We start from the raw sequence: 27,733 nt of genomic DNA, 5'->3' as shown, positions 1-27,733 counted from the left end.
CGAGCAACCATGCAGCCTTTCACTGTGTTGTCAATACTCCCCAGCCTCATATGCATCCCTAAAATGCGACAAAGTTTCAATGGCACACTGGAGGACACTGAATACCAATCATCGGAAAGCCCTTTAATATCAAAGAAATCCAAAGTACAGTAAATAAAATATTACGATGCCATGTGCTTGAGAGCTGTCTCCGTAAAGAGAATATAATAGCTTCCTCAAAGATGTTTTCAGCCGCCAAATGGTTCATTCATTATACACAGCTGAGCAATTATGCGCGCAACAGAAAAGACAGAATTACATGTGGAGCCTTTATGGATCTTACACAAGTACACAAGATCCTTCATCATCATTATGCTAAGAATGTAGCCCACCATTTTGCGCGCTTCAGAATAAATAAAAAGAAAATTGTCCACCTTTATACCAAAGAGTCAGAGCTGCAGCCCACACCCACAAGCAAACCTGTTTCGGTTTCATTTGCCCCTCGCGCGTTTTTTTTTTTTTTTTTTAAAACACAGCGTGCAACTGATTTTGATTATGCTTTCCAAGCTGTCTCACAATATCCATATTCTTATCTTTTGGCCACCCACACTATCGCCCTCGTCTCTCGCTCCATCCTTCTCCCGTCCACCTGCCCGAGCTGTCACACCAGTGGCTGTTTGTCTCCAGTGGTGGAGGGCAGGGACTCCACGCTTGCTTTGTAGATGGGCTTTTTCTGAGACCGGTCATCACTGGAGAGAGAAAGAGGGAGAAAGACAGAGGAGCATGATTACCAGTGTATTGATCGCTCAGTAGACACTCAAAACCTAGAAGTGAGGAAATTATAGACCAGAACCAGGCACTGGAGCCACACCTGGTTGTTGATAGAAAAGCCCATTTTGCTCTAATTTGCCATCTTTGTACACACACGCTCATACACTCACACCTTTGAAGGATTCCGTTTTTTTTTTTTTTTTTCTGTGTTGACGTAAGGACACAGAATTCTTATATAAAGTAAGCTCTTACAGAAATTCTACCTTTTTTTTCAGCCCACATGGAAAAGAAGTTAATGGGTTAAGCTGCATGGGTTCATGGTGCACATAAACATTCTGACAGCTTATGGGATTAATGGAAGTTCCACTAAGTAGCCGTTTTATACTTACACCATACTATACACAGAATTTAACCTCATGTTGTAAGCCCAGGCTTTTCACAAGCAGGAAGAGGAGTGAGCATGAATATTTAGCATGGATAATGCCTCTTCAAATATAGCCAATAGCCTTAACACGTTGAAGGAGTCCTAGCAAGAACGCTAACGTGATGGAGTGTATACGAATTTGCACGCTGGCACACACAAAAAAAAAATACACACACTGGAACTGAAAGGGTATTGGTTCCCTCACGGGAGATGACAACAATGGGCAAATCTGTAATGTAAAGTCAAACTTCAGAAGAAGGGGACGCACAGTTATTCGTATCAAACACGTGTTAGGCACACACAGTGTTTGCTTAAAGAAAGGGAGATCACAAGAAAGAACGGTTTCTTACATGGGCCCCTTGCTGGTCTTGTTCTGCTTGGCCCTTCGGCACAGGAACACGCTCATGGAGAGGATGAACACCACGAGAGACACAGCCGCTGCCGAGGTCATCAGCAAGAGACGGCCGTTACTGGTCTCGTACCAGCCGGCATCCTCTGTGGGACGGATCAGTCGGACAGAAAGGGAAACATGCATCACACAGAATCTGAAATCAGCAAAACTTCCTGCCTCCAGGCGAGTGCCAGATGCAACCACAGGTTTGTGTGTCTAAGAAAAGGCAGTTACAGCCCTATGCGTAGCACTGATCTTAAAAAATGTCCGCCTGTTGCAATTTTAAAAACTGGCTGACTATCCCCTTCGTGTGCTTGAATTTCCAATTTCTGTATAACGTTTGAAGAAGGGGACTCTCTGAACCTGGGTTTCAGAGCTGCGGACAAAGTGAAAAATTAGGGTTTACGGTTATTTGAAGCGGCAACAGACACATTCTTTGTCCGTTCATATGTGCAGCACTTCCTTATGTTAAGAGGATTTCTTGGGAGCTGGAGTTTGAGCCAGGAATGATTCATTACGGTTTATACAGCTATTGTGGTGTAACTTCAAAGCAGTGGCAAAGAGCGTTTTCAAGGATGAACAAACATCATAAGAGCATCTAGAAATGATTACATTTTTAATTGGAACATGTTCTCCAGAAAAGATGCTGGCGCACGGTGACCAATAAGTCAATCGCAGCAGTAATAAGACAACCCTACCGTAATAAATAACATGCATAGGCTTAATTGCATTTTTAGAGGTTGTGCAATTTCAACAGCTGAAGACTTATGAAGCCTACTGGGTGAGAGAACAGTGTTTAAAATCTGCAGTGCATTAACACTGTGCAATCCAGGTCACTGATAAAGATGATTAAGAAAGATGAAGTGCCGTAAATTGGATGAGCTAAATTTGTTACAATTAAATTATTTCTCTGCTTGAACGCGATCATCATGTTTCAGCAGAAACTGGACGGTTTGTCAGTCATACGGATTCAGACAAATCTAACGAAAGCTCGCAGACAGACAGCGATACGCTGTATCTAAATCTGTATAATAAAATAAAGAGCATTCGTTCACTGATTCTCCTTTCTAATGGGTATTTCTTTTTGCTATTCACTAGAGTGCACTCATGTCTGACTTGATATTTCCATCAAAAGTAAAAAAAAAAAATCTTTTGTGCCTTTGAATTATCTTCCTGTCCTTTAAAGTTAGTGTAGTTCTGCCACTGTCCTTTATTTATGGCATTTAAAATGCATTATGTCCTCTGATATAGTGCCTTACATGTTTGACATTTCAGAGGTAATCTCATTTGGGATTTTGACACCTTTTATTGGAAGAGGTGTTATAATAAATGTCTTTACCTCTCTATCTTGGTGCTTCGCGGTCTGTTTTCTGCATTTCTGTAATGTCCAGCGGATGAATTAAACCTCACTTAAACCCGCCCCTCTTCTCAGGAATTTAGTCTATTAAAGGTTACACACTTACAAGTGACCAAACTGACGTAACATCACCGTAATGTGTGACCTTTTCTGGTGCCATGACTCTTTTGGTTCTGCTTCTGGGGATGTTGACAAGTGAATTCCCCCAAGAGTTACGCAGAAAGCTAAGATCAGTTTTCAGAAAAGGGAAGTTGTAATGCAATCTCTTTATAGCTAGTCACTTTAAAGGACAACAGGCCTTGTCCAGGTAGATCTAAAGTCGTACCAGGCAGCACGGTGATGCTGAGGGTGCGTTTCTTGCTGAGGGACTCTACAGATGGATGTTCGGCCCTGCAAGTGTACCGTCCTTCATCCATCTCAGTCACCTTCTTCAGCGTCAGCGTGGAGGAGGGCAGGATCCAGTCGCTACCCTGAGAGAGAACGGCATACGAGAGAGCGTAAGAGAGTAAAACGGAGCAGAATGAAAAAAATGCGGGGTTTTTACTTGCCAGATTGTTTGCTGCCCTGAGAGAATTGACAAACTGATACAAAATAAAACTGTGCTAAGCTGAGAGCACAAGAGAAATGGAGAACAGATGACGCCGGTTGACAATCAAGAGAAAGTTAAAAAAAAAAAAAAAGTGTTATTTTGGCTGAACCGTAGATGGAGGAACAGTAAGAGAAAATGAAATGAGACAAGAAAGAGAGACGGGTAGCGGGTAAAAAGAAAGACAGCAATATCTGCTGGTGTGCAGCCCTGGGAGACCAGTTCCAAAGTCTCGAATGAAGTGTATTTACCTGAGCGGTAATCCCAGTGAATGAACACACATCGACACAAGTCAATAACCCAGATAACGCCATCATCCGCAAAGAATGATGCCGCAACAACACACTGTTAACACAACACATAATGAGATGGCAAGGGAGCAGGATGAATTGTTGACACAGAAATAGCAGCACTATTATGAGATACGGCCCAACAGGGGAGGAAACAAATAATAGGCCAAACACAAGGATTGGAAAACAAACGAACGTGGAGGAGGAGGTAAAAAAAATAAAAAAGAAAAGAAAAGGAGGTAAAGGAAAAAGAAAAAGAAAACATTACACCATGCAAATTATTTGGCTCCTGGGAGCTGCAGTCCCTGCCAAGAAAGTCCATTTCAATTTGAATGGATCTGAATTAAGAGGATTTCCCATAAAGGCCAGGTCTGGCCAAAGCAGCATTTTGTATGCAAATCCACTGGCTCCCAAAGCGGCGGCCTGTTTCTGCCTCTGTCCTGCTGTCATTACCGGGGGCCAGCGCGCCCACGGCAGTTGTCTGTCAAATTGGGCCATTCTGACGCCACTTTCTTTCCTACATCCATTCGTGTCACACATACAGCGCGCCTTCTTTTGTTGTCGGAGGTCGCGCATATAAATGTGGTGCAAATCGATCCACAGGTGAAGCCCAAATTCGTTTCCATATAATCCAAACAGCCTGTCAGCCTGATAATAATTTTAACACTTGGTCAACGTGACAGCGCTGCATATTCAACAACTAACCTAAGGCTCTACATATGATCATGTGGAGGACAAACAGTATTAGCGGCATAAAATGTCCACTGAATTGGATTTGGACTTGTAAGCTCATTTAAAAGCCGGATTAGCGGTGACCCTTTAACAAGCATATTAACCTCGAGCCAATTTATCAAGAAGAATAACAAAAGGGAAAACTCTCCAAGTACGTCTGCCAGTTCCCAAGATATCTTAACAACTTCATTACAGCGGCCGTGATTTTGATGACACCTTGAAAGTGTAATGCAATTCTCTCACCACAAGGGCACAGTATATCTCCCGACTCATCAACTTCTTGTTTTTTCCGCATGCCACTTGTAACTATGGCATTACATACAGAGATGTCTTAATTTCCCCTGGGCAAGGATTTCTTAGCTCAGCCAAGAGCCCAGTTGAATAATTCAATGTCGGTTAACCAAACACTAAAAAAATCATTAGAAATCTATCCGCATAATTGTTTTCAGGTTGACTGGCTCTTGTCTAGACCTCATTAAACTATTAATCCCTGTAAGTGGGCAAGCTGCAATCCCCCAGCGAGTGGTGTGCCGAAGCCAACCGGTCACTTAAATACAGAGCACTTCTGCCGTGGAGAGGATGGAAAGACGACAGGCGACGGAAAACGGAGTGTCTCGAGAAAGTGAGGGAGAGGCCGCGGAGATGCGCGATACTTGAGGGGGAGAAAGTTAGGAGAATGCTTGAATAAAGCCAGCAGGCCGACCGAGGCCTGGCGAGACTCAAAGAAGACAAGAAAAATTAAAAGAGGTCACAGAGAGAGGGAGAGAGAGGGAGAGAGAGAGAGAATGACAAGCTCCCCAAGCATAATGAGGACGCTGTCACGGTGCACTTTCCGGGCCTTTCTCACCTCTTTGTGCCAGAAGTAGCTGGGCTCCTCTGATGAGCTGGTAGAGCACTTCACCACCACGTCATCTCCGAGCCGCACCCTCACTTCCTGCGGCTGAGCCAGGTAGCTGCTGTAGCCTTCCCTGGACAGTGACAGCTCATCCATGTCTAAAACACAGCGGGAATGAGAAGGCATGATCAGGCATTAATGAAGTGGGACATCTGATGTACCCCGAGGCAACCGCTTTAAGCGTTCGTGACTGAATATATGCTCGAAGTGGTAGCAGCTGGTAAACACTTTTCTTTTTGAGTATATAGGCTTAAGTATGAATGCTTCCCAGTGGTACAGACTGTAAAGAGGAATCAATACCAATGATAATAGGCTTCATCTCATTGAAGTCTTTAGAGAAGTAATGTTGTGAATAATGACTCATTTTCTCCTCCATCTCAATAGATGGCCCACGTCCATCCAGCTCCTGGCTTCTATCCCCCTCTGTCTCCTACAGTCCTAAAGTCCATTCTAATCTTTTCTCCTCATCGATTCCCCACATGAGGCTGGGGAGCCTTTCAAGCAGCATTGAGGTCGATTTGATGGCCACTGATGAGATGGAGGATGCCGAAAATCTGGCCGTGGATGACATTTCATGTAGCTGTGTGTCCTACACTGACACCTTCAAACTCGAGCCTGTCACGGGAATGTGTCTTTTTATCTTTTTCCGCGCAGTAAATAAATAAATAAAGTGACTGTAGGCAACCTATCATAGCTAACCTGCATTTGCATTGGAATTGTATTTTTTTTGTTGTAGTTGTTGTTGTTGTGGACCCTCTGTAGCAGCAATACATTGATACGTCTGGTGTTATTAATAATGAATGTGTTTTTCAATCCCCCACTGTGAAGAGAGCTGTGTCCGTAGCGTCTGTTTTTTTTGTTTTTTTGTTTGTTTTTTTTAATTTGTGTTTCCAGCCAGCAGGAACTAAAAACCATCTTTCTCTTTCTGTTTTGTCTTCTTACCTGGACTGCGTAATGTACAACCCAGTGTTTTCATACTTCCTTTTGTTAGTAATATCTGTGTTCTCAGAAGGGTTACTCCGAAACACTGGGTTTCACTTGCGCACATTTACGGAGCCTACTGTGAGAGTTTTGTTGGGAGTCTGTTTATGTTGCACGGGACAAGAACAGCAAGGATGAAAACCCGGTGATCCATTGTTCCACAGACTTTCTAAAGGTCTCAGCAACCCAGGCACTCACATTGCACTTTGACGGCCAAAGGCTGGGAGGAGTTGTCTGGCTCAGTCACATTGTCAACATCTGACACACAGCGGTAGGGCCCCTCGTAGAGCCTTCCTGCACGAGGAATAGACAGGAACAGTTTGTCCGCAATCCGGTGCACTCGCATCCTATAGAAGCAAACTGAGAAATCACTCTCCCAGACAGTACGCCAGCCGTGCATGTACTGGTGATGAAAAAGAAAGAAAGACAGACAGACAGACAGACAGACGGACAGAAAGAAAGAAAGAAAGAAAGAAAGAAAGAAAGAAAGAAAGCACATGGCAAAAATTATGAAAAATTAGTTATTAAATTATTTTTTGGTCATTGTTGTATTTGATGGTGATAGCAGTTATATAACTTTTAGAACCGTGTGTCTAATTAACTCAGGGATACAAAATCATTTCATATCATTTCTGGACATGTACCAGTAACGTTATCCACATCAGCTGGAATTTACCTATCAGTTTACTGCACGTCTAGTGACAGGTACTGCAAATTAGTTTAGGCGATAAATTTTAAGATATGTAACCATGCTTACTCAACCTTTCTATTTAATCTCTAAAAAAAAACATCATAATGAAATGAATATGTGTTTTTTCAGAGATATTAAAAAAAATACTTTTATGATCATTTAAAAAGGAAAGCACTTCACCACTTTGGCCTGTTGCTGCAAGCAAGGTCCAACAACGGTGAGTCCCTCAGCATTTGAAAGGCTCCCCTGCTTCCCTCTCACACCCACCCATTAATTTGTTCCCACAACTCACCTTGAGGTAGACCTCAAAATGGACCTGGCTGATGTTGTGATCTGAGTCTGAGTAGACACACTCCAGCATCAACGTGTCTCCCTCCATGACCTCCTTTGGCCCTTTAATGAGCAAAGTTGCTGCGTGTGGACAGAGATCACAGATGCAGGTTATTGATCACAGCATGAATAGGCAGGGGGACTCTGGAGTGAAGGCAATTTGACCTGCATGGGGGATCTATAGCTGCTGTTCAGGGCTTTCAAAACAACCTCTCCCTTTTCCTGGCATTTGTTTCACGCTGCCCGTGAGGCTGCCGATACGGTCAAAGTCACCATGGCCACATGACCAGCAGCAAGTTATTCCACTTTCGTGACAACGCAGTTTTCTTTTTGGCAAGAATTATCGCACAAAACAGTGTTTTCTCTCACGATAGACAAATGTGAGACATACAGCATAAAATCATCGAATTGTTGTTGGAGTCAGCTTTGTTTTTATATACATCTACACACATACGAAAACATTTCCTGTTGCGGTCTGTTTTGCAAGCACCGTCGGTGACAAAGAAGAAAACAATGTTTCCTCATGAGAACACATCAACACATGGAGACAATCAGACAAGCACACAAAGCCCAGGAGCAACAACTGTAAGAATATATTAGTGAGTGGAAGAGGTGGGATGTGGTGGGGGGAACAGAGCCAGCTTTGAAGATTAAAACAATATCTCATTACAGAGGAGCGCCAAAACAAGATAATAGTAATAATAATAGTAATAATAATAATAAAACATATTAAAACATATTTACCATAGCTTCCGTGGATCAGGGCGACCACAGCGACAACCAGAAGAGCGTTCATGGTTGTAAAAAGCCTTTTGAGTATCAAACTCAAACAGTCGTCACCCCCTGCGCAGCTTCTAATCTGAAATGAAAACCTGCTTAGAATTTATTTATGTCAGGCTGTAGGTGTGGTTAACTCTGTTTCAGGAAGTGCGTTCCGATGTGTTGCGTTATGAAAGCACAAGAATATTCTTGAGTATCAAGCCATGAATACATTTGTCTATTGGTGCTTGTTACATGATTACAGTCTTGTGATCCACTCTTTGCTGATGAGCATTCACGCCTGAAATGTTGTTTAATGTGGAACAGTGACCGAGAGAAGCGCCGCCGCTGGAGCTGGTGCTGCGCCAATGATCAGAGTCGCTCCCAGAGCGTCATTAGTGTCTGAGCGAAGGCGGAACTTTCACGTTTTTGCCTCAACTTGTCAGTGAGGCGACTGTTGTGTTTCTCAGGAGATTCGACTGAATTTGAAAGTAGATGTTGAACGAAACAGTGGGCGCGGTGATTTACCTGATACGTAATGCCGGACAAGCAAACGTTTTACGCTTCATTTGCTTTGACCTTTGATTGATTGGCTGTTAACCGGAGCCGAGGAGACTGTGTGGAAAGAGATTCTCAGCGACACGCTGACTTAACATGAACCTCAGTCATCCGAGCGATGTATAAATACAAATCGATAAAGGAAATAAAAAAAAAAAAAACAGAACTGATAATAGAACATTCCTAGGCAATTTAATAATACTGTATTATTAATTTGCCGATTTTTTTTTTCTATTATCTAGTTTGCATCATTATAGAGAAGAATGATTCGCATAAATATGAAAAAAAAAACAAAGGCTGTATGGGGGAGTTTGGCGGACGTGCTTGCCCCTGAGTCCATATAGTATTTGATTATAATTTTACCTGGATTTACCTGGGGGGCCTGGTCCTCCGCTGGTAGGGGCGTATTGGGTTGGCGGTCTGTGGCCCCACGGCGGCTGGTCGGGGTATTCACCTAGGTTCTCTGGTGTCCCCTTGGCCGGGCCTTGTCTCCGGCGCTGCATGGCGACGGGTCTGTGGCGGCTCCCTTGGGGTCTCTGTCGGTCCAGCCTGGGTGGTGGCTCGGTTCTTCCCCTCTCCCTTCTGTGGGGGGCCGGAGTCTTTCCGTGGCGGGTGGGGGTACCCTAGCCCGGGTGCGTCAGGGGCATGGGACCGGCACCATGGCCCCCTTGTTCCGATGACCCGTCCCTTGTTGGCTCCCGGGGGAGGGTGGGGGGGTCTCCTCGGCCGGTGGGGTGTCTCTGACGCACGGTGATGGGGGGGGGGGGCATACTTCTCTTCCACAGTCCATCCTTCCTTCCACATCTTCTCTCTCCTTTGTTCTCCCTCTCTGTTCACTGAGGTGTAGCACTGCCCTCCCTGCCACACAAGGTCACTCCACTCAATAACGATCAACAGGATAGTTCCCAGGGAGGGCTGGTGATGGTCACACATACGCACGGATGTAACAAAACATTCAGCGGCAAGAATATAACTCCATCAATCTCATATAATTCATTTAACTATGTAGACAAAATAAATAAATACATAAAATAAATAAATAAATATATATATTATATATAATAGTTTATAAATAAACTTACCTGATTTTTTGTAATGAACCCTTAAGCGGGCATGCGTTCATTACTATTATTTCCTCCATTTTATCATGAGAACGAGTTAATTTCTTCTGTTTTCTCGAGATCTCGTTATATTTAATTCGAGAGTGCCGTCATTCGAGACCTGCTTGCTGACTGATGGATGCCCATCACTAATAATGTAATTATAACAATAGCCTATTAGACCTATTGTAAGGTGAGACGTTTGTTTTTGCTTTTATGTTTGCTAGATAACTCGATAAATAACTCGAGAAAACGGGAAATGAACTCGTTAGACGTAAAACGGAGGAAATAATATGTGTGAAAGTGCGCTATTCGATGAGACGTCAGACGATTTGTTGATGTAGTTGCAAAAAGCTCCCGGCAGGTGGCAAAGCACTGGCGCCATGTTGCCACAGGAAGCAGAAAAACAAACAAAGCGGAAGTGCTGAAAAAATTACCTCGCTAACAGTTTTAGCAGCGGAGCGGCAAACTGGGTCTTTCCGTGTCAAACTCGATTGCTGTTATCGTATCGCCGCCGAAACATGGACAGATAGTGTTTGCTTCACTGGGTAAATTGTTAGTTTAACTCCCGTTTTCAGAATGCAGCGTATTTCAAGCTGCGCCTCCAGATTAGCAGCTAATGTTAGCCTGTCTGGCTAACGTCAAAGCTGCTATTGTTTTTAGCACATATGGATATGTTAGCCTCAGTATTTTATGTGTTTGCTCAATTTTGTGAAGCTGCAGAGGCGCTCCGTGGTTACCTGTCCGATGTTTTTATTCTACGGGTGTGGTGTTATTTCGCGTACTGTCGTGTAGACCTATAAGGTTGTTTGACGGCTAAATGGCTGTTGTTGTTGTTGTTGCTCTTAGCATACGTTTTGAATCGTAAAGGTTGGTGAAAGTAATCACTAATTGTGTGTGCACAAACGGCGTAATTCCCGTCATTTTAGCTAAATAAAATGTACCACGTTATGTAATAACAAGAGAAATCAAATCCGGCGAAAATACTTTGGTGGAATGGTGCTTTATGGTAATTTGAAATGCAGACTGAAAGTTGCCTCTATGATGCTAACTTGTAATTATTGTATCATTTGTGACATTTTACCCCAGGTTTACATCCGTGGTGCCTGTAGAAAGATCTGCCACATCTGTGCCCAACTCAGACGGCCTCTCAGGACTCATTCAGGCACAGACGAACACAACACTTCTCACAGCTTTGATACTCCAGAGTTCTTGTGCTTTTACCTGCGGCTACCAGCATGGCCAACAGCACCGCAGCAACAGTAGTAGTGAAGGGTATGCCCACGGTGATTGCGGGCAGGAGTAGTCCAGAGGGATCTCAGGTCAGTACGTTTATATTTTGCTCGTCAAACTCTAAAACGCTGCTACTGGGCTTTACCTGCGTCTGCATGGTACCACTGACCTAATGTGGCAGATTGTATTTTTTACGTGTATGATCTTAATTTAGCATTGATGTACCTTGCTTTGAATGTAAGAAGAAGAAGAAGAATTGTGTGTCATATTTTCTTATAACACCCTGCAAGCTTAATTAATGAGGAGATGGATACATCCGGTTTCTTACCAGGTGCTCAGTAAGAAGAAGCTGCAAGACCTGGTGAGAGAGATTGATCCAAATGAGCAACTGGATGAGGATGTTGAGGAGGTTTGTCAGTGTTTTTAATTTCACTTTAAAATGATTGTGTGTTCTAATTTTTTCTAGAATACGAAATTCAAATTGTTCCTGTAAGGCTTTCTTAGCCTATTTCTAAGCATTCTTGCATGATATGCAGTGCAAGCAGCTGAAAACTGGAGGGCTTTTGGAACGTTGCACACACCTTGATGGTTTTTCAAAACATCTCCTTCCCAGATGCTGCTACAGATTGCAGATGATTTTATAGAAAGTGTAGTGACAGCAGCCTGTCAACTGGCACGCCATCGCAAGTCCAACACCTTGGAGGTGAAGGATGTTCAATTACATCTAGGTAAGTTACTGGTGACTTTTTTCCTCAGTAGAATTACTGAGTAGCAGATCCTAACAGAACTTAAAATTATTCCAGATATATTTTAGAACATTTAGAATTATTCATTTCTTAATATCTATGCTCAAATTTTACTGTGCATGCAAACATTTATTAATGTGTGCTTAGAGAAAGCGTTTGTGATAATCAAAGGATGTACATTGATTCATTTAAGTGTAAGAAAAATGTAATTTGTGATGATCTCGTAGCAAAGATCTGCAGGGCCAATCAGAGAGTATGGACAGACTATGCAGGGATGAGGAGAAGAGTAACAGAGAAGTAGTGATACTCGTCATTTTGGCGAAAATGGATGTGGTGCTGTTTAGAGTCCACAATCACATCTGTTGAATGGCAGCAAAGTAATTTCAAGCATACACACAATTACAGAGCATATAAAGGGTCACGTAAATTGAAATGCTTTACAGCCTTAAAAATATATTTAATATTTTTTGGAAATGAGATGGAAATTATATCTTTGGAGTGTGACACTTCTGATAGGCCGGGTTATTTGGAAGGCAATGACAGCCTCTATAACAAACAGGACTGCTATGTAAATAACATGTTTGGTGTCGGTTAATTGTGTTTGAGTTACAGCCATGCGCTTTGTGCATTTCTTTCCTCAGAGCGACAGTGGAACATGTGGATTCCTGGTTATGGCTCAGATGAGATCCGGCCGTTCAAGAAGGCTTGCACCACAGAGGCCCACAAACAGGTGAACAAGAGAAGACCTTTTAATGTTGTACAGACTAGTTATCCTAGTTATAATGATAAATATAGTGTTGGGTGACCGTAAATGCATTACTCTCCTGAATGCTGTTAATTTGATTTGTATTATAATGTGCATATATGTGTGTATATATATGGTCTAATTGTGTGTATGTATTCTGTTTCAGAGAATGGCACTGATCCGCAAGACAACCAAAAAGTAGCAAGAATCATGTCGTACCCACTCTGTGTATTCCCTTTTTGTTTAGTTTGTTGTTGTTTTATTTTCAATTGGGGTTTTTTTTTTTTCTTTGACTAATGAAGAAAATGGTTCTGGTGTGGCTGTTTCTGTTTTTGACATTAGATCAGATTTCATTGTCATGTCTCCCTAACATTTGAGTGTTTTGCCAGAACCGTCACTCAGTAATAGTATTTGTATGTCTGATTTTGGTTTGTTGCCATTAAGCTAAGTCTGGCAGAACATTACGTTTTTATCAATAAACATTACTGGAGTACTTCTTCTGAATTGCGACCATTGCTGTAACTGGCATGCCTTTTGATACTCTTGAGCATTTGGATGTGAATGTTACAGACTCATCTGCCTCCATTAAATATATATATATATATATATATTTTGGGTGTTACCTTGCAAGTATGAGATAATCATACATGTTGAGTGTGTCAGAGATTAAGACTGTTTACCAACTCTTCTCATCCAGTTGTTGATTAGTTATTTGTGCTTAATAGTTAGTAGAGATTTATAACAGAAAATAGTGGCCACACAGTGATTTCTTTGTATTGTTGTTGCAATAGGTTTTATTACATTAACAGATTATCACAACCATTATTGTAAACTTTATTTTTACTTTTGTCTATTTTGGAAACTTAGAAATGGTCTCAGCAGGACTTTTCAGTGTTAGATTAATAAATAAACGATATCAAACAAAGAGAAGTTGGCTTATAAATTAGTCAATGCTTCCATGTTTAAGTTAAATTGTAACTATCCCAAAGAAATCACCACTTATTAATGTTCATCTCAAAGTGATTCGTTCCTTGTGAAGGCCAGTGTTTTTTCACATTTATGATTTATACTCTGAGGCAATCTAGAAACAAACACTACAGTCATTTACAATGCATGAATACATCAGAGTTTTGAAGGCTTGGCTAGAGGCAAAACATTTCAAATCGATGACTGTTGACTTGCTGCATACTCAGAGAACCAAAGACACAGACTAATACACGGAGACAGCAGTAAACAGCCTGTCATGTCTTTTAGCACAAATTGTCTACACTGCGGTTGCAGAAACATGGGGGACTGCTCGCCAGCCAGATGCACCATAATTACTATGGAAACCTCTCAAAACATTTCAGAAGAACAATATCCAACGGCACCTGAGAGATTTGATTTAATTTGGCAATTTCAACCGCTGCGCCCGAAAACAACCACTCACTTACAGGATGCTGTGCAATTACTGCTAATGCAGCAAAGTCTTGTCTATACAACTGCTCAGGCTGAAATGATTAGTTCACCTACAGCCCATAGTGATGTTTTTAACCCCAGCCAATGCCTCCAGTACCTGAAATGCTGCCAATTATGGGCTGAACAAGATGCATAGACTGGAATTACAGATTTATTTGAAAACAGTTTCTGTTAGAAAAAAAGCATGGGTACGCTTGCTGTGCAATAGCTTCTACTCTTCTACTGTTTTGTTGCATCCCCTCAAAATAATTTAATCTTTACTTGCAGTCCCTTCCGAGTTACCTTAGTGTGGACACGAGCTGTAGCTAAGATATCATATTTGCTCTTTTTGAAGCCAGGATTGCATTTACAGAGGGAAAAAAAACCCTGAAAAGAAAAAAGTTAAACCTTTAATTGTTCTCTGGCCACTCAGATATATATTAGGGGTTAGAGGTTGCAGGGACTATCTTTCCAGTGTACCTTGAAATACAAAAATCAATATTAGAGAAAATGTGATGCGATGTTATCCCCTGTGCGATGTTGTGACATCACACCTTTAGTACCAATTAGTGTATAAAAAAGGACAGACTACTGGCCGTCCCCACTATAACCCCGGTCCCCGCTGACATGAGAAAGAAAGAAATGATCTCATCAGTCCATTAGTCTGACGCACTGTGGGCCAAACATCTCACAAAAGACAGTACGAAACCCGTGTGTCTTATAAATACAAAAATCTATACATTTTGCCATTACAAGTCTACGCGCTCACTAGCATTTCTGAGGCTGCAGAGTTTTAATTATACTTTATAAATTCTTCAGGGACACTTTCAGCTGAAGGTTATGCTAAGAGCGTCAGTAGTTTTTACAAGAATCTGGTCGTAAAAACTGAAACTGAAATGATGTAACCGGAGTAGGATCAGCAGTCATCAGGCTTCAGAAGCACATTAAATAACAATAAATCTAATAGTCATCCTACACCACACAGTCAAAAGTATCAAAGTCTACAAATATTAGTTACACATGTGTGTTCGGTTGTACATTGAAGCCTTTACCCCCATTTGAAATGTCAGATTATTGTACAAAGTCACAAAATGATCCGTCTCCTCTAATGCTGATGGTTCATTTGGTCTCTTTATGACGAAGGTGCAAAGCTGCATTTCAGATTTTTCACGATTGGTCCCAGGTTAACATTACAGTACATTCTGGTGACCCGTTTGGTGACACGGTATCACAAAATACCCACAGGTGACCACCGCCCATCCGCAGTTTAACCGCAGCACTTCTTGTTGTCCTTGTGAGGTGAGCCGGGCTGAGACATGCTGGCCCTCTTTAACTGGAGCGATTGCGGGGCCGTGCACTTGACTCCATCCCAGCCTTCTTGCAGCTCCACCTCTCCGCTCAGCAGACCCTGGTAGATCCGTCGAGTGAGCAGCTCGAAGGACTCCCTCACGTTCTCGCCCGTCTTTGCCGAGGCCTCCACGTAGGGCATCCCCAGCTGTCCGGCCAGCTTCTCGGCCTCTTCTCGGCTCACCGCCCGCTCGCCGTGGGCGTCCCGGTCGCTCTTTTGACCCACCAGGACGAACAGGACCGTATGGGGCTGCACTCGCTCGCGCACCTCAGCGTGCCAATCTATAATGTGATCGAAGGAGTCTCTGCTGGTCATGTCGAACACCAGCAGGCCTCCGACAGAGTTGCGGTAGTAGGAACGGGTCACTGACCTGAGGAGTGAAGTGAGGCAAAGGGAACGAGAAAGGAAAGAGAGAGGGACGCTGTTTGAATTTCAACACATGAAAACCTCCCGAAACTTTCAGACTTTGCCTCCAACTTTATTTCCCGTTTCGTTGAGCAACGCCAGCGGCACTGTATGCGCCGAGCTCTCCCTGATAAGCAGATTGAAAAATCTGTCTTTTTCGGAGGCACTGATAACAACTGTGTTTTCCAATCATGAAACCATCGACAGGCATGTGGTTCCACCGTGACTCACCGAATGTTTACACTGGGAGAAAGCCTGAGTAAAGAGACTCCTCCTGCGCAAAAAAAAACTTACATTAGTGTGCTTTCTATTGAAAACGCACCTAATTCAGCCGGGCTTTTGGCTGAGTCGGGGGATTAGGAATGCCATGCGGAGCGGAGGTAAATACAAACAGGCCTAGTTTGCAATTTGCTACAGTTCATTCATCTGGAGAATTAAAATAATGAATTTAGAGAAAGACTGAGATGTGTTACTGCTGGGTCTTTCATTAAGTATGCTGAGCGCGGAAAATAATGCCTTTTCCACTTGCACTGAGCGTTACTGGAATTCTGTACACAGATCGGAACTAAATATATAGTTTCAGCTGAAAGCAAACATCTGTGAAGACCTCAGAATGGAATAACCGGTAGTACCATATTTGTATAGGATATTTGCATGCACACAAAAAGTTGCTGTAATACTCATCATTTAAATAAAGTTTAGTGTCCTATACAAAGAGGCACCGTTGTTACTGTAGAACAAGTCACTATGCGTTAAAAAAAAAGAAGAAAGAGGAAAAAGATGCAAAGATTAGAAGCCTTTATCACTGCAGGGAGCAGATAGCTCGTCGATGAGGTCATCCTCACCTGAACCTCTCCTGTCCAGCCGTGTCCCAGAACTGCAGCTTGACTCGGATCCCCGGCTCCACCTCCAGGAAGTGGACATAGAAGTCCACACCTACTGTCTGGTTGAGAGTCTCCAGGAACAAGTCCTCAGTGTAGCGCTTCAGCAGGGAGGACTTTCCCACGGTGGAGTCCCCCAGCATGATGATCCTGAACTGGTACTGCCACAGCGTTAGGTCCATCGTTGCTGGCAGGGAGAAAAGACTGATTAAGACAATAATAGGAGAGAGGAAGGAGGTCACACATAACATAACAGGCTGTGGGAAGACTTGGAAATGTTAAAGAGGACTGTAGTGAAAAGCTTAAGGCCTGGAGAATAAGAAAGAGGTTGAACCTTCAAGAGACCACCAATCTCACACCAGCTTCCCGACACCTGGTTCTCCAAATGTTGAGAAACCACCAAGTAGCCACTCCTCATAAATCTCACAATCAGTGAAGCAGTCTGTGTTCGCAGTCATCCCAAACTCCTGTGCATCAGAAGTGTGTCTCCCAGTCTCATTGTGGCTCATCAAAGTCTTCCCAAAAGCAGGTAGGTAGAAGAAAAAAAGAAAGAATCATTCCCAGCACATATCTCATGTGAGCTCCTGATCCTGACTGTTACTGCATGTGCAATAGTGTGGCTGTGTAGGGGTGTGGACTTCTAAAGTTTGCCAGTTGTTACTTGACTAAGGGAGGGGCAAGAGCACAAGGACACGGGGAGGGCTATAACGGAAGGGGCCGGCCAGATACGGGAGGGAGAAAAAGAGGGAGGCTTATAAGGAAGCATTGGTTGTATTTAATATCAAATAGAGGGAAACTGCAGTTTCCGGTCGTCACCAGCTCATACATGATGCAGAAATGAGCACAAGCGTTGGAAAACTCATTGCCCACACAGTTTCTTATCAACCCAGTGATCTCGTTTGAACAGTAAACACTGCCACCTAAAAAGGGAAGCCAATAACAATGGAGCTTCACATCTCCTGGGAAAGACGCAGGATATGCACTTAATATTTATACAACAGGTTTTATGGGACATACGGGTTATTTTAAAATCCAGCACAGGTGCAAGTTGTATAAAATCTCTGGCACAAATACTAGAGGGGGGGCATGCTTCACAGCTCTAACAAAAAACAAGAAAAAAACAAGTTTGCAATGAGAAAGTTAGATTTTTATTGAAGCACCTTCACAACATCACAAGTTAATTCCATAACAGTAAATGGCATTTTATTCAAGTCTGAGAAAAAAAAAAAAACGAAAAAAAAAAAAAAAACACACTCATAAGTCGGTCTGTGATTTGTAAATGCCTGCCACAAAAACTGAGATAAAATTCAATGACATTTTCAAAAAAGCCTGAAACTGAACTTGTAGATGTGACCTGAATGACTGAAAACCTTCACAGATCCATTGAATTTTATTTATAAAGCTTCACTCTAAATTGTCTCTGGTCTTCTTTACAGAGGCCAGAGCAGGCACTAAGGCAACGGAAGCACGTAAATACTCACTTTTAGCGGGAAGAAACCTTGAGCAGAGTCCAGCTCATTGTAGAGGGGCCAGCTGCTTAGTGTCAGTAAAAAGAGGGCGGTGGGACAGAAGAGCAGGAGGAGAGGAGAGAAGCAGAAGCAAGGGCATATATTCATACAAGCAGCACAGAACAAAACTGAAATCGTGTGTATCAATTTTCAGATGCCCAGCGTAGTTGTTTTCTTAGAGATGACTCAAGGGTCAGACTCTCACATGACCGTGCACCAGCATAATTCATTTAGGTTGTTCTGGATCAGATAAGGTAGCAAAGAGCAATGGGAGAAAAAATAAAAGGAAATAATCTTCCTTTTCCCTTATTCATTGAACTGCATTGCAGAAACTGCAGAAATGTCGTAGCAGTCACAAACATTATCTTCCCTGTCCACGTTTGAATGCAAAAAGAAATATTAAAAAACAACAATGGCATTAAAACAATTAGTAGAAACTCATCAAATAAAGCTGTAAAACACACAGTGACAAGCATCTCAAAGGGGTTAATTTATAAATAACACAATGGATTTCCTTGATAAAAAGGCAGCAAATGGAGATGTCACAAATAACTGCATGCACTTTTAGCATTGTTTTCATACATTGGGTTGAACTTATGTGAAGACAAGAATCCAATTAAACAGACTGCAACTCCAACCACTTCTGTTACTGAAGTTTCTGAGTTAGACATGAGCTTATGTGCTCAACTGCAAAGTAGCATTTCCAAAAGAACACTTTCCTATTCCTAATTTATTCAACAAACATTCCCTGGGCAGCTACGCTACGCCAAACATTTCAATCAAGCTCCCCCTCAAAAGAAGGTATTTTCTTAAAAAAAAAAAAAAAAAAAGACAGCAACAGTTTGCTTATTGCAGCACCACAAGTGTTAATGGAGTTCCTTTACCTTTTACAATCCCTGAAGACAAGATATATTTACAGTACAAGTTACCAACATATTGTACCGGTCAGTGTTTAATATACATTTTGGTTTTGTAAAATCAGTTTGAGACCTAACACTTATCCGTGTGGGTGACACTGTAGTAAACACCTAGAAAGAGGGGAAGTCAGAGATGTCCACTTCAGGAGAGCTGCTACCGCTGCAGTCGCTGTAAGTGTCCCTGAAATAAAACAGTGATTGTTTTTAGGTGACACTACAGTAACATGGCCAAAGTAATTACAGTTCCTTTACTTTAAGTCTGTACTTCCTTCCGCTCCTTTTGTTTAGTAGAATATGTAATTTTCAGTTTATGTTTACTTTAATTTTCATTTTGCGTTATTTATGTTAATCTAGATTTAAACCTGTCAACATTAATAATATATAATAATATAACTTTACATACTGAACATAGTAAGTGTTAAAACGTCAGTCCAAGTGTTTTGTGACCTTCAGAGAACAAATGAAGCTAATGAAATCAGACTCATTTGAGCTTTCTTCAATAAGTGATTGCTGTGCTGCAGTTTACCGTGGAGAAAGACGACAGCCCTTGGCTAGGTAGCCTGGGAGCTTTCCTGCCGCAGCCAACAGGAGACCAAAGTACGGAGGAGAAGGTTTGATGGGTCTGGAGGTGAACTCTGGATGGTACTGCACTCCAACAAAGTAACAATGATCTGAAACAAATAAAGGAGTGGAGTCCTTAGTACAGGGGTTTGGCCTCTATGACATGAGGCCTCATTCACCATGACACAGCATGTGTAAGAGTTGTATTTATTAACAGCAGCACATGGACACGTGATCTCATCAAAACCTCCCACTCACCGTCCAGTTCAATGACCTCCATCCTCTCTCCTTCCACATCCTGGCCAACAAACCGAAATCCCTTTTTTTCAAAGTGGTGCTTCAGCTCTGGATTGACCTGAGATACAATGGTACATGACATGAGAAATAAAAAGTGTATTTGCTGAATAGTACATTGTAAAGTCTGTTAAAGTATGGTTATCCTGAATAATAAAGGCTTCATTGATAAAACATTTTCAATGTTCCGTGCACTCAGACCAAAAGTGTTATAATCTATACCTCAAATCTGTGTCTGTGCCTCTCTTCAACATATTCCACACCTCCGTACAGTTTCCCTGCAACAACGAGGCATCAGTTATCCCAAACGTTATGTTTGGAAAGACAAAAAGTGGGCCATGCTCTCTCGCTTTGTTTCAGGAAGACACATACTCAGTACACTGGGGCTGGATTTGAAAATGGTCCGCCTCTTCCCCAACCTCATAGTTCCACCCATCTGCCCTGGGTTGTGCTCTGGCATGTCAATCACCTGTCAAGATCAAACAGGGTGTTAAGCCACACTGCTGGTTTGAAGTAACCTGAGCATGGTGGAAGAAAAAGATTACCTACCACAGGGTATTTGGACTCTGGATTAAATTCCGTAGAGTTGGCATCTGAAACAGATAAACAAAACTGATCTAAGCTCCAACCAACCTCCCAACGGTGTCAGTTATTTTATCATTAAATTAGAAACCACAAGAACCAAATGTTTCTTAGCAGTGTTCTTATCAAACCTACACAATTACTTACCTTCCCAGCCGAGTACGTTCCGGGCAAACTCGCACACTGCCAGCTGCATGCCCAAGCATACCCCTGCACAAAACAAGACCAGCAGGATTCTTGCATAATGAGAGCTATTGTGAGGATTCATAATTAAAGCCTGAACAAGATCTTCAAATCACTTTCATGACTAACACAGCTATATTATTAAAAAACGGCTATATTATATTAGCACATAATTATACAGTGTTTATAAAATGCATTTGCCTTCACTCTCTGGACATTTCATTAATGCACATTAGAAGCAGTGAGTGGGTGCAATAAGAAGTTTAGGATAATGGTGCAGCAATGTCAAAAGGAGGACAAATGGTTCTCAACAAGGTGAAAACATAAAGCGGAAAGTAACTGGGTGTGGAAATATATTCAGGTCTCTGATCTTAAATCATCTCAGCCATTGTTGTGGCTTTCAATCTACGGTTCAAAGCAGCAACTCCTTTTAAATGCACGGCAATTGTAGCTATAATTGTTTTAAGCTACAAATCCTCCGTTTAATCTCTTACCCAGGAACGGCTTATTTTGCGTCCTTGCCCATTTGATAGCCAGCATCTTGCCTTCTGTCCCTCTTACACCAAAACCTCCTGGTACCAAAACGCCACTGTTGAAAGGAGAGGAAAGTAGAGACTGTCAGGCCTCAGTTCACTTATAATGCAAGTCATTTTACAAACACAGTTAATGAAAATTCATGTTATTTGAGAGAACTGCTAAAATTGAATTAGGACACACTGGTGACTATGATCTAAAATCATGAGCTGAGCTGGTAACAGTTTTCTTTTACTGCTTGTTTGAAAACACCTACAGGACCCACAAACTATTTTCCAATATTACAGCTATCATGAGGTATAAATGACAGTCCCATAACATCAGTGTAAAACACAATATTGCTGATTATTCACAATATGAAATGAGAATACTGGCACAGGCTGTGTCTACTCACTGAGCACTGCAGAGTTTTTGCCAGGCCTCGTGATATTTCACTGGCTCATCTTTCAGAGTGCCAGCCTCCAAGTCTGATGAGTCTATGTACTGTAACAACAAACAATATCATTTGGAAAGAGATCAGTCAACGTTAGACTACAGGGCTAACGACTGCATACAGGCATAGTCTGACTAGATTTTTGTGACAACAGTCCAAGCACGAATAATAAAACAGTGAGGAAAAAAATCCATACCTTGACCTCAAGTTTGTGATTAATGGCGAGGGCTGAGTGCTCTAGAGACTTAATAACGGACGCGTAGGAGTCAGATAACTTGGTGTATTTTCCCACCAGGGCTATGGACACATGTTCCAAGAAACGGTCCGATCTGAAAAGACAAGGATGATTCGTGTAATTCATTTCCCAGAGGAGATCCAGTGATTACAGCTGACTGCTCTACAGTGGAAAGCTGTAGAACTTGCACCCAGTTCCTCACACCCCATGAGCAAGACAAAAATCTGAGACAAACAAACAGCTAAGACAAACTTCCACACCTGTCAGCCATCTCTTTCCACTTTGACAGCAGCTTTCTGGGTCTCAGCCCGATAGACAGGTTGAGCCGATCAGAGAAGTAGTTCACAACACCCTGGTTCTCCAGCAGCAGGGGAACTCTATAAATGCAGGATACATCATGGACACAGATCACCTGCAAAGAGTTCAAAATTATTATTATTATTTTTACTCCCGTTATAGCATTACTTATAATGTAAAATATGACTAGAATTGGCAGCTATTTCTGTAATTTTATGATGATTTAACTTTAAAACATTTGCCAAATTGTGGCACACATGTTCAAAAATAACCAAATAATGCTCCATCCTATACAATAACAAGAGCGAATGAAGTTATTCTTTTATGTAATTTAATTCTCTTATACAGTATTTTAAGATACAACAAAAGAAGCAAACCTGCACATGTGAGCCAAGACTTAACATTCACTAGTTCATAGCTGACATAATAACAGCCTGTCCTACACACAGCCTGAGGCGAGTTTGTTCACTGGGACAAAGTTGTGTTACTCCACCTGTGTCGGCTCCACATGACAAAACATGGAGATCTTCTCCTTGACAGATGTTTGCAGGGGCGTTGTACACCGGCACATAATCTGGCATAGAAAGGTATATATTAGTAAATGGGTTTGTATTTAAAGACATGCATAGTTCATTTGGTTGTCTACATGACAAGATAAACTCAGGATTATTGATCTAAATGTAAAGGAGGATGCCCAGTTTGAGCACCATCTGTCACCTGACTCACCAAGTCTGGAGACAAGCCCAGCCCTCTGAGCTCCCGGACGCTGTTCTGGGTCGGTTTGGATTTCTGCTCGCCTGTGGCACTTGGCTGAGAACAAAAGATTCTCATAAAATCTGAAGCACTTACACATCTGTACAAAGCCAGTCATACACATTTTTTACCGTGCTTTCCTTCAGAAAGATAATAAAAGAAAACTGAATTAAATAACAATTATGAAAAAAAAAAATAACATTAGTGACTGCGAGACTACAGAGTTGGCCCATGCAGTTGTAAGAATTTTTTATTGGTGTGTTGATATGGTTCTGTAATTACTCCCTGGAAATACTAGTTTGCATATCAACCGTTTCTCTGTGTACAGTGGTGATTGGAGCTTTTACTGAAATTACTCTAAGGCACAGAAGAGAGAAGATGTTTGAAGAGATTATGTGTAGGAAGCAGAAGGAGTGTAAATCTTTTATGCTTGTCCAGCCATCCAGAGACGTAGACAAGGAAATGCTAATCTGAACAATCACAGCGGGTGCAGTCTGCCTCGCTGCAACCACTAGTTACATTTATGCAGATGAGCATGTCAAGCTATGTAGGGTAGAGAACCACGATTAAGATCCAGGAAACAAGATTGGATCTAGCTTTAAGCTCGGTTTATAGTTGCACAACATTTCTGAGCAGTAGGTGCAGCATAGCTATGGGCTAGTCACAGACTCTGGCATAACCTGACTTGCACCTTCAGCCTCCTACACACCATCTACACCGATGTCTTCTTCCACATTCTATGTTCTGTGTTGCAGTGCTGGGAGCCGTGCGTCACACTTTGAAAACAACTGCACTAGAGCACAGGTGTGCACAGTGCTTTCACCAGGGGAAGAATGAACAAAGTTTTAGAATGAACTCCTTTTCCTGAAGATGAAGGCGTGTTCTGTGAGTGTTATAAAGCAAATCATACCTGTGGTATCAAGCTGACATGGATGTTGCAGAAGTTTTCTTTCTTAACCTTGAACTGAAACTGTCTGAAGGCCTCAATGAAAGGCATGCTCTCGATGTCCCCTACTGTTCCACCCAGCTGTTGACAGAAAACATCAGGTAAAAACACAATGCAGCGTGTATAAACACACAAGTTGATTCTTAGTACCTTACATGGGCTGACAGGCTGGGAAAGAACAGAATGTTTTCAGCAGCTCTGAGCCCATAATACTGTCAGAGCAGGTTTGAAGTATGCCATATGCAGTGAACTGCTGCAGGCAGCATAATAATTTCACTTGGTTTATGAGTACTCCATTCTTTTCAGCCGCAAATTTATTTAGGACCAAATAATTTTTCAGTACACATCGTAAAACAAACACTGGATTTATACCACTTAGATTTAATGCTTTTATATTATTTTGCTAAATAAAACACTGTATGCTTTCTTCCTAAGGGCTGGAAACAGAGTAAGTGTTAGAGGATAGTTTACAGTCTCTCCTCAACAAATCCATTTTAAGCCCTTGATTTTTCAGTTCTTCAAAATGACGTTCGTTTCTCTGCTTCACTGACACACACATTTGCGCTGGTTCACTGATTTCTCATAGCTCTTGAAGAACGGTGCCAATATTTTATATTGCTCCAGGCAAAATGCTTGGTTTCAATTCTAATCGAAAACATCCTTTATTTCTCTAACTCAATATGAAACAACTTTCTCTTCACAAATCATTCAAGAGTGGCCCATGGAGCTTAAATGTGACACCTCTGGCTTCACAAAGACAGTGTTCAGTATTTCGTCAAACTAAATCTCCCCACCCCCAGCTGAGGACATCTTACCTCTATCACACAAATTTGAGGCTCCACACCGTCCTCATCTACTGAAACTCTAGCCTGCTTCATTACCCACTCCTGGATGGCATCTGTGATGTGCGGTACCACTGAAAAAACATAGTAACGATCAAAATGAAAAGGAAGCTATGAAAGGATTCAGTTGCACACGCAAGACACAAAAGTTTTTGTGTGCATGTTATGACATGTTACATTTGTAGACAATTCAAAAAAAAATGTTTGTTTCTTTGTGGTGTGCAGAAGTGCACCTGTTTCAAAGAGACACAGGCGATGTGAGGCATCATCACAGGCCCTGTTCAGACCTTGCATTAACATCCAACCTGGCCAATGTGGGCGCAAGTAGCCAGCGTCTCCAGTCTGATGTCATTATTTGTGGTGCAGTCGAATATCTTAACAGTGGCCGTCTTTAAATTGATCACTGCTGCTGTTTCAGAACCCCTGTTAATGCGACTCAGGCCACAATGCGTTCAGAATACCAAAGGAATGTGGAAACAACGTGACCCAGACCAAATGTGGTTAGAAATCACGTCTCCTGAATTGCGATCTCAAAGCGCCCTGGATGTGTTCACAACTATAGTTAACGTTCGTCACTTGTGCTCAGATTCTCCAGGACAGATGCAAGGTCCGCACAGGGCCACAGTCGGTCAACACTGGCACATGTACTACAATATCTAACCTTGTACCGTCTTGCCCAGGTAGTCTCCTCTCCTCTCCTTGTTGATTACCGACTGGTAGATCTTTCCCGTGGTAAGGTTGTTGTCTTTGGTAAGGCGGATGTCTAAAAAACGCTCGTAGTTTCCCAGGTCTAGATCTACCTCACCGCCATCATCTAGAACAAACACTTCACCTGGAAAGCACAGAGACAAAACATCCTTTAGAGCATTAGTGTAGCTGTTGATCCAAAACTAGTAGAAACTCTGGCACAGCAAACAATCTAGCACCAATCTAATTTCAGTGCTCCCACGCTTTTCAAATATTGACTGTGAGACTCCACATCAGTGCATAATCAAATAAAAGATGATCACAGACAATAAAAATCATCAGAGGGCGCAGTGAAATACTCACCGTGTTCATAAGGCGAAAAAGTTCCAGCATCAATATTGATATATGGATCAATTTTGATGGCTGTGACACGAAGACCGCAGGACTTCAGGATGGTACCAACACTGCTAGCAATGATGCCCTTGCCAATACCGGATATAACACCACCTGTGACCAGGATGTACTTCATAGTGGCATCTGAAGACGAAACACACACGAGAATTCAGCCAATAACCCGGAGGATAGGTTTCCAGAGCACGTGCCCAGGTCAACCTGCTCCATCACGTGGGAGACGTAGAGCTGAGTCACTGAAGCCATTAGGAGGGTTACTTAAAAAAATAAAAAGACTTCATGTGAAGGAGCTGATTCAGTAGTTCACATCCATGTTTTCCCCTCTACCCAGACGTGCGTCGCAGGGTGACAGTGAATGTGCGCATCCTGCAAAAGTGCTTACCGCCTAAACTAGAGGTGTGTTTACAGCTGCTCACATACACTAACGACGCACGTCTGCCGAAAAACGCGCCATAGAAATGTGATGGCGGGAAGAACGGTGCATGCTATAAACGGAGAGGTAAATTAGAGGCAGCTGTGTGGCTTCGGGGTTATTCGGTTGTCGTTCACATGCAGAGTAATTATCATAAGAGGAACGTTAAGGACATAATTAAAAACAGAGTCTGACCTAGCTTAACTTCGATAACGCTCACTTGCCTTTTAACTGCTGTCACGGCTACCTATAGATTTTAATGACTTTATTTAGTACAGAAACAAACAGCGAGGCGAATGTGACACAGTTACAACCCACAGCTTGGTCGGCTAGCTAGCCGTACCCGAATTTGACAACAATGACTAACTTAGCAGCATTTTTAGCAATTAACTGACTCACTGCGAAATTATACAAACTTACCGAACAGCTAACAGGCGTCAAGTAATGTCTTCACAGTTGAAGTTTATCCTGCGAGCTTTCTTCTATTCATGGAGCATTACACCCCACCTTGTAGCTGCTACCGCGCAAACACGTGTGGGAGAAACCGCCTGCTCCACTTCCCAAACTGTACAGCACGTTTCCTTCCTTGAGCATTAGGGATGAATGATGCCCTCAGTTTTACCTGACAGGCAGAGTTTGGGCCGCTCCCACAGAATTCACCAATCAGGAGCCTGGATTCAACGCTAGGTTACGGAGAACCTTTCCCTGACAGTCCTTACTTAGGGCGAAAATCTCTCTTTTGAAATCCAGGTCATGATATTTATAAAGCGCCTTAAGGCCAGTACGTACATTGTCATGTAATAATAAATAAATAAATAAATAAATAAAATAAAACTTGTTCTAAACATTACTGAAACGCCATCAGTTAATCATGATGGGCTGCTTTAACTCGGGTGGACGTTTTTTTTTTCCCATGCTGGTTTCATGAAATATAATTTTTATTATAAGTTATTACTGTATAAAACACACCTTATTATGAGTAAAAAAAAATCTGTAATTCTGTAATTTGTTTGTTTTAATCAATTTTCACCACTAGATGGCATTTATGTTCCATGCTGCATTATGCAGACTAAGCCTCAGCCAAATTGAGCTTTTAACATGCATAACATTACTCATGTGGAGGGAAATTAAAGTGATGGAAGTGCTTACACATAGATTAATACTGGAGAAATCACAGATGTCATATGTTCTGATTTGGCTGAGCGAGGCACTGAAAAAATATTCAGAGTTTACACTGTAACACTGTCTCCGAGATATTAAAGTTTTCCGTCATGTATTCACTGCCGTGCTGCTCCAGTTTTGCTGTTGGTAATGAGAGTGGTGATTCTAATTCATTTCTGTTCATGATCTTGATCTAATTAAAGACCTCATCCCTGCCACCTCATTTTCATAAGATGTTCCCTTCAATTACATCTGACAAGTGAGCACAGACACACATTAACCTCCAGCACGAAGAGGTACTGTGCCTCCCTCATCTTCCTACAGCCTTAAAATACCTT

The 27,733-nt window shown here is 42.1% G+C and overlaps 4 protein-coding genes across 6 annotated transcripts; 1 reads left to right on the top strand and 3 right to left on the bottom strand.

Moving 5' to 3' along the window:
• Nucleotides 1-102: 102 nt before the first annotated feature.
• Nucleotides 103-8,286, bottom strand: si:ch211-79k12.1 (uncharacterized protein LOC568891 homolog). The gene is made up of 7 exons (XM_047597914.1): nucleotides 8,172-8,286; nucleotides 7,390-7,508; nucleotides 6,605-6,809; nucleotides 5,378-5,523; nucleotides 3,248-3,392; nucleotides 1,525-1,669; nucleotides 103-728 (listed from the first exon to the last, which is right to left on the bottom strand). Exons 1-7 carry the CDS (start codon nucleotides 8,221-8,223, stop codon nucleotides 641-643), a joined length of 900 nt encoding a protein of 299 aa, XP_047453870.1. The 5' UTR covers nucleotides 8,224-8,286; the 3' UTR covers nucleotides 103-640.
• A 1,944-nt stretch (nucleotides 8,287-10,230) lies between these two features.
• On the top strand, nucleotides 10,231-13,072 carry taf12 (TAF12 RNA polymerase II, TATA box binding protein (TBP)-associated factor). 2 transcript variants are annotated; one of them, XM_047597918.1, is made up of 6 exons: nucleotides 10,231-10,392; nucleotides 10,934-11,166; nucleotides 11,409-11,486; nucleotides 11,691-11,805; nucleotides 12,465-12,553; nucleotides 12,735-13,072. In XM_047597918.1, the coding sequence occupies exons 2-6, from the start codon at nucleotides 11,083-11,085 to the stop codon at nucleotides 12,768-12,770; spliced, it is 402 nt and encodes a 133-aa protein (XP_047453874.1). In that variant the 5' UTR covers nucleotides 10,231-10,392; nucleotides 10,934-11,082; the 3' UTR covers nucleotides 12,771-13,072. The 2 variants fall into 2 exon arrangements, with proteins under 2 accessions (XP_047453874.1, XP_047453875.1); XM_047597919.1 differs by having other exon boundaries at nucleotides 10,263-10,399.
• Nucleotides 13,073-13,334: 262 nt separating this feature from the next.
• Nucleotides 13,335-17,270, bottom strand: rab42b (RAB42, member RAS oncogene family). Of its 2 annotated transcripts, none has more exons than XM_047597916.1 (3): nucleotides 16,974-17,270; nucleotides 16,604-16,826; nucleotides 13,335-15,723 (listed from the first exon to the last, which is right to left on the bottom strand). In XM_047597916.1, exons 2-3 carry the CDS (start codon nucleotides 16,819-16,821, stop codon nucleotides 15,273-15,275), a joined length of 669 nt encoding a protein of 222 aa, XP_047453872.1. In that variant the 5' UTR covers nucleotides 16,822-16,826; nucleotides 16,974-17,270; the 3' UTR covers nucleotides 13,335-15,272. The 2 variants fall into 2 exon arrangements, with proteins under 2 accessions (XP_047453872.1, XP_047453871.1); XM_047597915.1 differs by having other exon boundaries at nucleotides 17,067-17,270.
• Nucleotides 17,271-17,764: 494 nt separating this feature from the next.
• Nucleotides 17,765-26,819, bottom strand: LOC125015877 (CTP synthase 1-like). Its single transcript, XM_047597908.1, has 18 exons — nucleotides 26,655-26,819; nucleotides 25,775-25,948; nucleotides 25,386-25,556; nucleotides 24,698-24,798; nucleotides 23,847-23,963; nucleotides 22,910-22,993; nucleotides 22,677-22,757; nucleotides 22,147-22,298; nucleotides 21,848-21,980; nucleotides 21,613-21,701; nucleotides 21,179-21,273; nucleotides 20,649-20,711; nucleotides 20,469-20,512; nucleotides 20,292-20,388; nucleotides 20,142-20,197; nucleotides 19,884-19,980; nucleotides 19,591-19,735; nucleotides 17,765-19,245 (listed from the first exon to the last, which is right to left on the bottom strand). Exons 2-18 carry the CDS (start codon nucleotides 25,938-25,940, stop codon nucleotides 19,176-19,178), a joined length of 1,761 nt encoding a protein of 586 aa, XP_047453864.1. The 5' UTR covers nucleotides 25,941-25,948; nucleotides 26,655-26,819; the 3' UTR covers nucleotides 17,765-19,175.
• Between the last annotated feature and the right edge of the window lie 914 nt (nucleotides 26,820-27,733).

The sequence above is a fragment of the Mugil cephalus genome, chromosome 11, assembly GCF_022458985.1.
Source record: "Mugil cephalus isolate CIBA_MC_2020 chromosome 11, CIBA_Mcephalus_1.1, whole genome shotgun sequence".
Taxonomy (NCBI): domain Eukaryota; kingdom Metazoa; phylum Chordata; class Actinopteri; order Mugiliformes; family Mugilidae; genus Mugil; species Mugil cephalus.
This window is presented reverse-complemented; position numbering and strand designations above follow the sequence as displayed.